Source organism: Lolium rigidum, chromosome 6, assembly GCF_022539505.1.
Source record: "Lolium rigidum isolate FL_2022 chromosome 6, APGP_CSIRO_Lrig_0.1, whole genome shotgun sequence".
In the NCBI taxonomy this organism is placed as follows: domain Eukaryota; kingdom Viridiplantae; phylum Streptophyta; class Magnoliopsida; order Poales; family Poaceae; genus Lolium; species Lolium rigidum.
This window is the reverse complement of record NC_061513.1, coordinates 137,311,791-137,323,642: the sequence shown is the minus strand read 5'-3', so window position 1 is coordinate 137,323,642 and position 11,852 is coordinate 137,311,791. Positions and strand designations below refer to the sequence as shown.

The window sequence follows — 11,852 nt, the reverse complement described above, 5'->3', positions numbered from 1 at the left end:
GGAAATTTGGGATGATGAGAAGGATGACTTTGGATGAAAGGTGAAACAGTGACAAGATTGGATGGTCAAGATTGAAAGTCACTTTTATTTTCGAAAGGGCCATCTAAATCAAAATCAAAATCGCGCAAAGCCTTTTTGTGTACTCGACACTAGTTGATGTAGTACTAATAAAATCCGCAGCTTAGAACTAGTATAGAATCTTAAATAAACTGTATCTCTTAAAGTTCGAAATATACTTTATTGATCGTACACCGATTTTTTCACACGTTTTTCTAATAGTACAAAATTTGAGTTAAAAATGCATCGGGGCTCTTCTGCATCAGTTTTCCATTGTTGACTGGTTATTTTTGCATCCTTTACATGGTTGACGGCGTATGAAAGCTCAATGTACACAAGGGTTTCAATTCCATAAGAGCATCTTCACCGGCGCGTTCTAAATAGCCGTCGGAGCACCTGATCCCCAGTTTGAGGAGCGGTTACACCAATAATCCTATAGGTAACCCTAAAAAATAAATAAAAAATTACTAAGATAGAAATATTACATAGACTTTTTTTTGCAGGTAAAAATATTACATAGACTTGAGATAGAAATATTGCATAGACTTCATTATACATAATTACAAAATATGAAATATCGATGATACCTATACTAGAGGCTGATGATGGCCTTGGCCTTCTACTCTACAAAGAAAGAACACACATTCACCCAAACTAGGGGCGTCTTCATCGCTGCAGAGGAAGAACATCCAGAAACCTAACCTAGTGGCTTCAATTGGCCATTATCACTTTCGCTGCAAAGAAAGAACATCTGGAAACCTACTAATCGGTCATGTCGTTATCGATGATGTCGTCGTGGTAGTGCCTACGATAGAATGTGTCGTCAAACACCTTCACCCTGAGCTCGACGCCGCCTTCCCACTTGAAGTTCACCAAGAAGCCGATCGAGGTTGTGGGTGCGGGCGAACAACTTCCAACTAGTGTGGAGGAACATGTGCCCTTCCCCGTCGAACAACACCTCGACAGGCCACCTACAGACACAGCAGTTGGCTTCCCATAAGCGGTCGGTGAGATATTCCGCGAACTTATCCGGAAGCCTTTTTTAACACAAAGGGTCCTCCTTGATGAGGACAACGAACTTGGGGAGCTTGAGGAAGCAGTCCGGCGACAGCGAGTGTTCAGGGGGTGGGGGTCCTACACTCCGGCCCTCTGTCTTCGTGACCGTGGCCCGTAGAACCGTCCATGGAACTTGGGGAGATGGTGGTTTGCGCCGACGCTAGGGTTTGTGTGAGGAGATACTGGTGCCCGAGCACCCCGTTTTATACCTAGAGGCAGACGTGGGGGCGGTGGTGCGCAATTTTTTGCTTGGGCGAAGGTAGGTGGGCGGTGGCGCCATTAATCTATGGCATGCATGGCTAGGTCATTACCCCAACCGCTAAATAGCGGCTGCCAGATGGGGTCGAGGGCTTCCATCCGACGTGGCGCAAGGCGCCGGCGTGCCGTTCGGCACCCGCGTGAAGGGGACGACACGGGGTTTGCCGGTGATTTTATTGGACTCCAAAACTAGCCGGCTACTTATTGGGGATGCCGGTGTGGCTCAAAAAATGCAGTGGAACCCCAGATTGCTATTGGGGTCCCTATGGGGAACACCGGTGAAGATGCTCTAAGGTTAAGGATTTGTACTCCATGTCAAGCACAACGGAGGTGGGTGAAAGGGGGTAGACACCTCAGAGTGCCTCGGTCGACAACGGCAAGTAAGAGCATCTCCACTCGCCATCCCCAAAGGCCCCCTATACTCTTTTGGGGGGCGCCGGCTCCAAAAATCGCGCCCAGTCGCAGCCCCAAAAATAGTTTTCATCCGGCGCCCCCAGGCCTATCCCAATAGAGAGGGAGGCTAGCGGGGGCGCCTGACGGCTAGAAAATCACCGCGGACCAGCCTTGGCGGCGAGATGTGCCTACATCTTCCCGCCAGTTCCGCCGATTCCCGCCTACATCTTCCCGCCCTTTCCACTACTTCCCACCATTGTCGCCGCTATATGAAGGCATGAAGTGGTGGAAGGGCCACATCTCACCCTAGTTTTACAGATTTCTCTCACACATCTCACCCATGGCGTCCGGTGATCTTGCGGTCACACACGCGGAGGTGGGCGCCTCCAACTACCCCTGCCCGCCGGGGTTCATATGCCCCCCGGGCTGGCGCCTAAGCGCCGGAGGCATACCGGTCTCCCCGGCCCGGCCCCCAAGGCGCAACTCGGCGTGTGGCCATCACCCACCACTACTACGTCGAGCTGACCCCCGAGCAGCGTATGGATCCCCTCTGGGATCCCGATAACGCCTCAAATTGGGACGCCTTCTTCGCCAATCGTCGGGAGATGGAGCTCGCCAGGTATGAGGGGATGGGCCGCCTTCCGTGGAAAACAACGAGGCCGGCCGGCCGGCGGCTATGGTGGGGCTGTCGGACCCTTGAGGGTGTGATGAACCACATCTTGGCGGGCGACTATCCCCGCCTGCGATACCCTCACTTACAACCTCCGAAGATGGGCGCCTGCGAGCGCGGCGGCTTCGTTACCCGGACGCCATATCCCCCCCCCCCACACACACACACACGCAGCCGGAGGAGGGACCGGAGTGGAAGGGGTAATGACTTTAGGTGCCTCGGCGACCCAAGGATTTCCCGGGCCAACGCGTGGCCATCCGCACCTCCCTGAAGCCGCCACTGCCGTCTCCGGTGGAGGCTGGTCGGTCCTGGTGGGTGAAGGAGGAGCAGGCATACCGTGCACGCCGTGGCGGTGACAGCCTAGGTTGTAGTCCATGCGGCCATCTGTCCCCGCCGTGTGCACCATCACAGCCTATGCGGATGCAACCACCACCGCCGCCTCGTAGGTTCAAGCCGCGCCCGGCTAGCGACGACGATAGCTACTCCGACGATAACGATGGCGACTACGAGTACATGTATTATAGGCCTAGATATAGGTATGACTAGTCTTTTATCTAAATAATGGAATAAAAATAATTTTATTTAAAATGTACATCATTTGTATGGGGTCACAGCTAGGGGCCGACTGGCTCCCATTTTGTGTTTAGCGCCGGAGCCCCTCCATATAGACCAAAAATAGGTACCGTCGGAGCCTATGGGAGGAACGAGTGGAGATGCTCTAAAGCACAACCCAACTCGAATTCGAGTAAAATGAAAATGAAATGCAACAACTGACAAGCGCACGACCATTTTCAGTCGTGAAAACCAGTTTCGTTACGGTACACAAATAGGGTACCCTTCAGAAGACGCAAAATGCTATCAATCCCAAGACCTTTGGGCAATTAATTCATGAATCTGTGACGCTATGTGATCAATAAAAACCACACACATTTTTCTCGTTGAAAATGATATTCACACTGTGATCTTTTTTTCTCTATGAGCCGACAATCATATACACTGCGATCAGTGCAGCAATTTATCTCCTGACTGCAGATTTTAGCCAACAGCCGATGGCCAGCATGAATACATCCGGGTAGGCAGTTTGCAAATTTCACAACCCCTCTGTCTTCCAGACTACAGAAGGACCCTTCTTCTCAAGTTCACATGGGCGAAGCTTGTTCATTACACGCCCCATCATAGCCATCGCTGCGATGCTTGGAAACTGGCCTTCAAGACAATCAGGTGGCGTGTTAGACTTGCGCGATTGCTTCCCTAGACTCAAACTTCCATGAAAATTAGGGGTGCCACCTTGGCACCACCTCCCTATCCAATGATTAAGATTCTTTGCTGAAATAGAAGACCCATCTTTGTTTTGTTGGTCCATCAGTTGGTCCTCCTTCACATGTTTGATCGTATGAGTACTATCCATCTTGTAATCAAGCTCTTGACTATACATGGTACATGCTCCTCCAGGAGTTGGACTGTCTCCAGACTTTGGTCTCTTGGAACAAGGAACATGAGGATCTGAAACATCACGTTTCAGGCGTTTGAGCCACTTGTCACTTGGATCCGAGCATACTGGTGACTCAGTTAGAGCCTTGGAAATTGGATTTCTCATCCTGCTTATCTGAAAAAGAACTAGATCTAGATTCATGCTCGATGTTTTTGGTATGCTCCATTCTTGCTTACTCGTGCAAGTTGCCTTGGAATAAGAGTTTTGATGCTCTGAACTCACGTTGACTGTTTCATTTCCTTCACAGCAGCTTGATTCTCTTTTAGTTGACGACGACACTAACCGTTCAGTTTTTGCTGAGTCTAGACAACCATGGTCCTGTGGAACAATTGTTAGTTCAGTCTAAACATTAGTAATGAGCTTTCCATATTCTGATACCAAAAATTAACTATTATAGTTCCAGGATTCGCAAAGGTCAAATGTAGAAGAAATGTTGAATGAGCAGGAATATACTCAATTCAATAAACGATTATATTCCTTCAGCATATATGATCATAACCGCAAATTTGGCAAACAAAGTTCTGGAGTAGAAATGATTCCACCCAAGGCCAGAGACTTTCAGTTCAGCCACTGAATCAATTCAACAGGTAAGTCTCACAAGGAAGTATTTGTTATTTGAACTCTGAGGATTATAATCTAATCAATTCGCACATAAGCAAGCAAAGTTACACTGTCTTAAGGCAGAAATCTTTTGCAGCATGTTGATTTTCACTTAGTTTGTAGTTGCTGAACTATGCTATGTTGTGCTTATTTTATACTGTTCAAAACGAGGAAAAAATAGCGAAAACCCCAAAAGGAGCTCATCCGACACGGAGCCCTTTACGTGAACATTTTCAACATTTCAAAGTTCTACAAAAATCCGGGAAAAAAATATGTGGATGTAGGAAACTATGTACACTCCGAGGGTGCAAATTTTCAATGTGAAATATCTTCTATTTTGGGCTCGGCAAAAAAGACAAATCAGATGAAATTTAGAAGGTTCGAATTTCACACTGTTCACAACCCCACATCTGCATAATTTTCATTTTTGCTGACGCTAAAATACAATGTTTTTCGTAATGATAATTTACACAGGGGTAGATAAGTACTTCCCAGTATTGTTTTTTATTTTTCGAAATTTAAATTCGAATTTTTAGAAGTTTTGAAAATGGGCTAGGTTGGAGCCCGTCCACCATTTCGCTGCACTCGCAAAAATGGGCCAAACAAACACATAAATAGGCAAAATCTGGTTGGCCAAACAGGATTATCATAATCCACCTCAATGCCAAAGGACAGTGTGAAAGGTTCATTTTTATAAGAAAAACTACACTTTTCAACCTGATATTCTTTCAGAAGTTCACCTTTCCTTGAACTCTGAAACCAGTTGTTTTTAATCTGGAATGTTTCAAAAATCAGAATTTTCAGATTTTCTATTTCTTTACTTATTTATCTTCCCCAATTTTCTTTTTTCGCATATTTTCTAAGAAAACAGAAATTTCTAGTTCTCTTTTCCCCAACTATTTTTATTTTTATGTTTTTCCGATCTTTTACATTTTTCGATTTCCTTGGTCTCTACTTTGTTTCCCAAAAAATTTCTATACCATTTGGTGCTCATTTGTTATCCAAGTCAGCCTCGAAACCGCCTGGGATGAGCCTAAGGGAGTAAAGTAAATGGATTCATTAGTTCCAGGTATGAAACAACCCATTACGGAGTCCAAGATAGAGAAGTGAACTTCTGCAAGGGTTGAGAGTGAGCTTTTTGATGTATTTACGTGTGATGTGTCTCATTGCAAGCCCCATCTGTTATGGCTTATGATGTTGTATGCTTCCATACAAGAATATACTAGTAAATAATGTGTCATGATCCCATGACCACAGAAATGCCTTCCATATTTTCTGAGCACCTAAACTCTCCTTTGGTTGCATCCAGATATACACCCTCTGTTCCGAATTATAAGAAGTTTTGGATTTTTCAATGTGGACTACATACTGACTGAAACACGCTGAAGTGCGTCTAGATACATACGATTCAGAAAAAGGTAGAACATCTTCTAATTCGGAACAGAAGTAGTAGTAAATTAACAATAGAGCAAAGTCTTAAAAAAGAGCAAAGTAGAATGCTAATACCTTCTGTATTGATGTTGAAGCAAACCCTACAAAGCCAGAACGAACATATTAGTAATATTATAATGAGCACAGCTAGTGCAAGATATATAGCATCCAAACAATAATGCATCTTTTCTCTTTTCTTTTATTTAGATTATCAAGTTGCACCTTTTGACAAAAACAACCTGATAACTCAGGGAAGTTCTGCCATCCAGGTGTACCACTACCAGAAGTCCAGAAATAAGTCTTAAGTTATACTAGATTATCTCATAACCATCTCACCTGCTGTGGATTTTGATGCATGATGAGTATCGCTATACAATGTATCAGTTTTAGTTGAGAACTGCTTCTGTGTTTCCGATAAACATTTGCCCAAGTTACTGCGAGAATTATCTTTCGAGCTTGCCACATATGATTCAGAGGGCAGTGTTAACATTTCAAATAAGCAGGAACCTTTCTGTTTGTTATGTGTCAATTTTTGCTTTGGCGGTTTTCTACAAACCAGTGCTTCGACTTTGCTCTTCATTCTCAGTGTATTTTCAGCTGTATCCGGTAACCTGGAGAACTGTGTCCAATCCGTAGCAGAATCCATTCTGCGTGTACTGGGGTGTTGTTGTTCACCATGGCCATTAATGTTCACATCAATGCCCTTGCCAATGGAAGAAGTATTTACTGAGTTCATCTGGTATTCTCTAGCGAGAGCTGGCTCATGCAATGGTATTTCCTCAAAATTGTGTTGATTTTGGCATTCTTCAAACTTATTTTCCAATAAAGAATCAACAGTTTCATTCTCTTTTCTGCTTGCTGAAAACATGCCTTTGTTCTTGCTAGACCAATAAGGTGACCCCTTTGAAGGACTACAAGGGAGCTTGTCTGCTAATAATGAACATGATGAGTTGGTTTCATCCTTACTGCAAGAGCATGATTCTTCATTTGACAAATGTCCTTTCAGTTTTGTTCCTGCGTGGTCAGAATCAAGGCCGATGTGATGACCTAGGTGAGATAGGACGACTCCTGCAGATTTGCTGTGAACCGCATTTTCATCAGTTACTTGGTGTGTGTGAAACTGATATTCCTTTGATGAAAATGCCATCACATTAGATGCAGACATGTTTGGCTTCAAACTATTTTGTGGAACAAAAATCTTATCAGATGACGTAGCAAGAACAGACCGTCTTGGGTTAAGTATACTGTCAATTTTCCTATTAATTGCAAACATAGGAAAATGACTCCATTCTGAACTCAGATTGTCAGAACTCAAAAGTTTAGGAGAATCCACAGATAAATCTGAAGGCTTATGTGAAGAAAATCTGTCTGATACCACTGTCTTAGCAGCATATAAGTTCATATTTTTCTGCACCACAGAACTTTCGAAAGGCCTACCAAACTGGTCAGTATTCTTGCATTGAACTTGGCAAACATCATGAGCTACACCCCACATATTAGAACTGAATTGTTGTGTATTCCCAGAAGAGGCACCTCCATGGCTAACTCCCACCATGAACCTTTCAGCCACCCTAGCTTTCATGAGTTCAAAAGGTAAATTTCCACAATCTTTTGCATATCTGACATCATCCATTTCCTCGAAAGGACTACAACTCTTGCCATTTTGAGGTTCTGCGCTGATGCCATCTCTGGTCCAGTGTGCCATCCACAGAGAGTGTTTGCGGTAAGATGATTCTCTGATGTCACTTTTGCTCAGCAGAAGTTCAAAATCTTCCTTCTCACGAAATCTTTTAGAAGCACCACCTGACATGACTGGAATGCAGTTCGGCTTAAGAAAATTGGCTGAAACTTTGGCAGGAAACAGGGAAAGAATGGAAGTAATTCATTGGGTGAAGTGTTGTAAAAAAAAGCAATGTCTATGCCCTAATGCCCAAAGAAACTATCACATCACATGCTGAAAACACCGCGTATCAAAACAGTTAATCAGATACCATGGCATTTTTAACAGAAAAATAAATACAGAAAGGGCTGGATGACAACAATAGCTCTTAAAGTTTGCATACGTTGATGCATGCAAATGTGATTTTCTTTCACATTTCACAAGGAACATTCAATGACGAAGTATAGGCTCGGTAGTTCAAACTTCAAATCAACCCATTTAGCATAAACCTATGGAAGTACCAAAGTTTTCTACAGTGCAATAGATGTTAATTACATTGATGGCACTAAGTCAGTGGTGAATCCAGCCCATTTTGCTACGTTGGGGCAGACCTAACTTGGGCTGGGATTTTTTTAATGTTTTTTTTTCTTATTTTCTATAGAAAACATATGGGTTGGGCCAAATCTTAGTTGGGGCCTGCCCCACCCTTTCACCCTGCTGGCTCCGCCAAGTCACTAGACATGTCTTACAACCTTCCCGGAATTCAAGTATTACCCTCTAACGATCTTAACAAGCTCATTCTGATATTGTCCTTTTTTATCCCATTCTATGAAGTCAGAACGTCAAGTCATGAAACTCTGTTATAGTCTACAGTACTTAATATCCATTTTACACTGTTCATTCATGGCACTGCACAATATCGGTACACTAAAAGGTACTTTGCACGACATACTTACTAACCAACTTGTGAAGCAAGGACTAGAAACAATAAAAAGCAGTCAGGAGCAGAAAATACAAGCATAAATACAGATTATAGGGGCATTATCCTGTTTAAGTGAATCATGAGTTTATGGGAAAACTTAAAACGGAGGACGACTAAGTAAATGCAGTAGTATTTAACTACGTAGACATGTAGTGTTTTTTTTTTTTTGTAAGATCTATCAGGTATCAACGTTGCAAACAACACATGATAAACATCGCAAAAGAAAATAGTCAAAATACACATGGCAGAATTCAGTGAGATGCAAGCTTCAACGAATTATGGAGGGGCTAGCTTATATATACTAAGGTGCAACCACAACCATGTGAATAGCTGAACTGAAACATGTAAGCTTGTTTGACTAATCTTTCATTAATTTTCCCAAGAGTAAGCTCACGAAATTTCTTGCTACTCAACAAGAAGTCTCCAGAGTAGAGCCTAGGAGGAGAACGTCTTCCATATTGCACGAAGCGGGATAATAATAGCAATTAAAGAAGGTTACACCCTCTCTTTTTTTACTGTACTGTCGTAAGCATTTGACAAAGCAAATTGCACAACCACCCCAACAAAAAATGGAAGAAGAAACAGCAGCCCATAAACCAAGTTAAATATGGACACATAACCATTCAAGAGGGAATATGGAGTTACCTCAGCAACCGCTGGCTTGGTTTCTCCGGATAGAACCAGATCAGAGCGCCTCCACGCCGAGCTCAGAAACCACCAAACTCCGGCGAGAAGAAGCCGGCCAAGAACCAAGAAACCCCGGCAAAACAAAACCAGAGCCGTTCGCTCGGGGCTCCTGGTTCCAGAAGAACGCGGAGAGGCTTAAAAGAGCCCAAGGAAGCAATTCGCGGCGGCGGCGGCGGCACCTGTCCGTCAATCAACCACTTGCGCCACAGGCAGCGAGCGCTCAGCCCCGGGCGCTCGGCCACTCCTTTCCGGCCGCGGGCATCGCCGTCCCAATCGCCGAATAAGAACGTGTGGGTGGAGCGAATTTTCCTCGAGGGATTGATTCCTCCTCCCTCCCTTGCTGCTGGCTCCGGATTAGAGGAAAGAGGATGGGGAGGGACTGTGGTTGGTATGTATCCGGCCGCGTCTTGTCGCCATTAAAGGCGGAGGAGGCGGGGAGAGGAGTGAAGCGGAGAACGGCCGGGGTGACGTAGCAGCCTCTCAGCCAAGTAACGGAGGCGGGTAGGCTCTTTGTTTTTTCGAGCCAGCTGGTCAAAACAAAAATATCTCGGCGCGCTTTGCGCTTTTTCTACGCCCCACGCAGATATGGCGGAGATATTTTTGCATGACACGTACTCGCCCCAATCTATCTGCCCAGCTACGTGGCTCCGACTGCAATGGGTAGGATACACGCAATGTAGAGCAATATAAGAACATACCCCGATCCATATTACTTGACGCTAATATAGATATATTTAAAATAGGAAAAAATACCATATTTACATAGTTGGTATAAACTTTTATCCATGTCCGTAGCCATGGGTATACAATTTACCCATACCCATACCCATAGGATACCCCTACCCACGACACCTAGCGGGTAGATCAAATAGTACACATGCTATTCATAATTTTATATCTCTCGATGCAAATCTGATTTAAAAAATTAATTGTCTCAACCTAATAACATGTAGTTGAGTACATAATAATTATCGAAATGTAGAAATTATAGTATCATGTTCTAACTCATAAATTAACAAGTTAACAAGACTATGTGTCACATGAAAAAACGATAATAAACGGGTAGGGTATGAGTATACCCGCGTGTACAAGGTTATACCCGTGCCCTAGACATGACTTAATGGTAGGGTATAAGTACTACTCGTGGGCATAAAAGTGCACTGATACCATCCCCATGCGTGTACGTTATTCGGGGTATCCATACCCGTTGGTAAATTGTCATCCTTAGCTGTTAGCTCCCACTCTGCTAGCGCTAGGTTTTGCCTCGGAGCTACCCGGCCAACTTTTGTTACTCTTATTTTTTTATAAACAAGTTTAGGTATATGTTCAAAGGAACCCTAAACACACAGTCACATATATATAGTTGGTCATGGGTCCCAGGCCGGGCCTGATAACACCTGGATCAGGGTGGGCTAGAGATTTAGGCCCGATGGCTGGGCCCTGCCTAGGCTTTGCATTTTGGCAATTTAAGGAAGAGGCCCGGCATACTTGGGTTGGGCTTAGGCTTAGGCATGACGGTCAGGCCTAGGTATTTAGCATTGAACTTTTCTCGGCCCGACTTGAAGCCTAATATGGCTAAAAAAAATGCCCATGTATAGTCACATAACGTTTAAAATATTGGATATTGAGTTTGTGTACCTTTGTCTTATCCGTATCAAATATATCTACAGTGGTGAAGGAAGAACATGCGCGCAAGCCATGCATGTGGCCACCTTCTAGTAGCTAATGTGTGATAGAGTGTTCTAGTGCAGCCCAGTCGTCGTCCCCGTGCCCTAAGCCACCCTACTGGTGGCCTAGCTTCGCCCCAGTATTGGGTGATATGTTGAATGATGTGTAGTTAAATCAGAGAAACCTATCTGAAGTTTCTTTGCTTATAAAAACAATATCACTGCTTGAGCAAAAAAAATCCAATTTTATCAACTAGTCATCATCAATTAAGAAGTAAACAATGATTTTAAATTGACTATTCGAGACTCCGAAAACATCGCACGAAATATCTCTCTTACCCTAGCGATATTGTACCTTAAGTGTGTGATCCTACAGGTTCACGAATATGTGGACATGACTACATTCATAGCCAATGGTTAATAGAGGGATCCGGAGATCCATAATAACCCCCATATATTCAACGATGATCTCATCGAGTGAACCACTTATGTCATACATATATAATTCCCATGTCCCGCGATATCGTAGTTACCCGAGATTTGGTCGTCGGTATGTTTATACCTTGTTCTTATATCGTTACTAGTAAGCATTCTTTTCTCGTTGTAATACCACACCCTCTCGTGACCTAGTCACTGTTTGCAAATGGTAGAGTGTGTATTACCGAGAGGGCCCATAGAATATATTTCCGTTACTTGGATGGACAATCTCACTCTTGATAACATACAACCCAACAAGTATCTTATTGAACACATGTGAGATAGCTTTATAATCACCCAACTACAAAGTGACCTTGCAACAAGCTATGCATTCTTTCGATACCTGGGAGTTGTATAATCTCATGGTCAAAGGAATAGTATAGATGGCAATGAAAAAGCTTCGCAATTGGAACTATGCAACA

General features: G+C 43.9%; 1 protein-coding gene across 1 annotated transcript; it reads right to left on the bottom strand.

Annotated features, from left to right (window-relative positions):
* Positions 1–3,290: 3,290 nt before the first annotated feature.
* LOC124660924 lies at positions 3,291–9,459 on the bottom strand. Its single transcript, XM_047198773.1, has 4 exons — positions 9,245–9,459; positions 6,294–7,769; positions 6,033–6,058; positions 3,291–4,244 (listed from the first exon to the last, which is right to left on the bottom strand). Exons 2-4 carry the CDS (start codon positions 7,765–7,767, stop codon positions 3,525–3,527), a joined length of 2,220 nt encoding a protein of 739 aa, XP_047054729.1. The 5' UTR covers positions 7,768–7,769; positions 9,245–9,459; the 3' UTR covers positions 3,291–3,524.
* Positions 9,460–11,852: the final 2,393 nt, after the last annotated feature.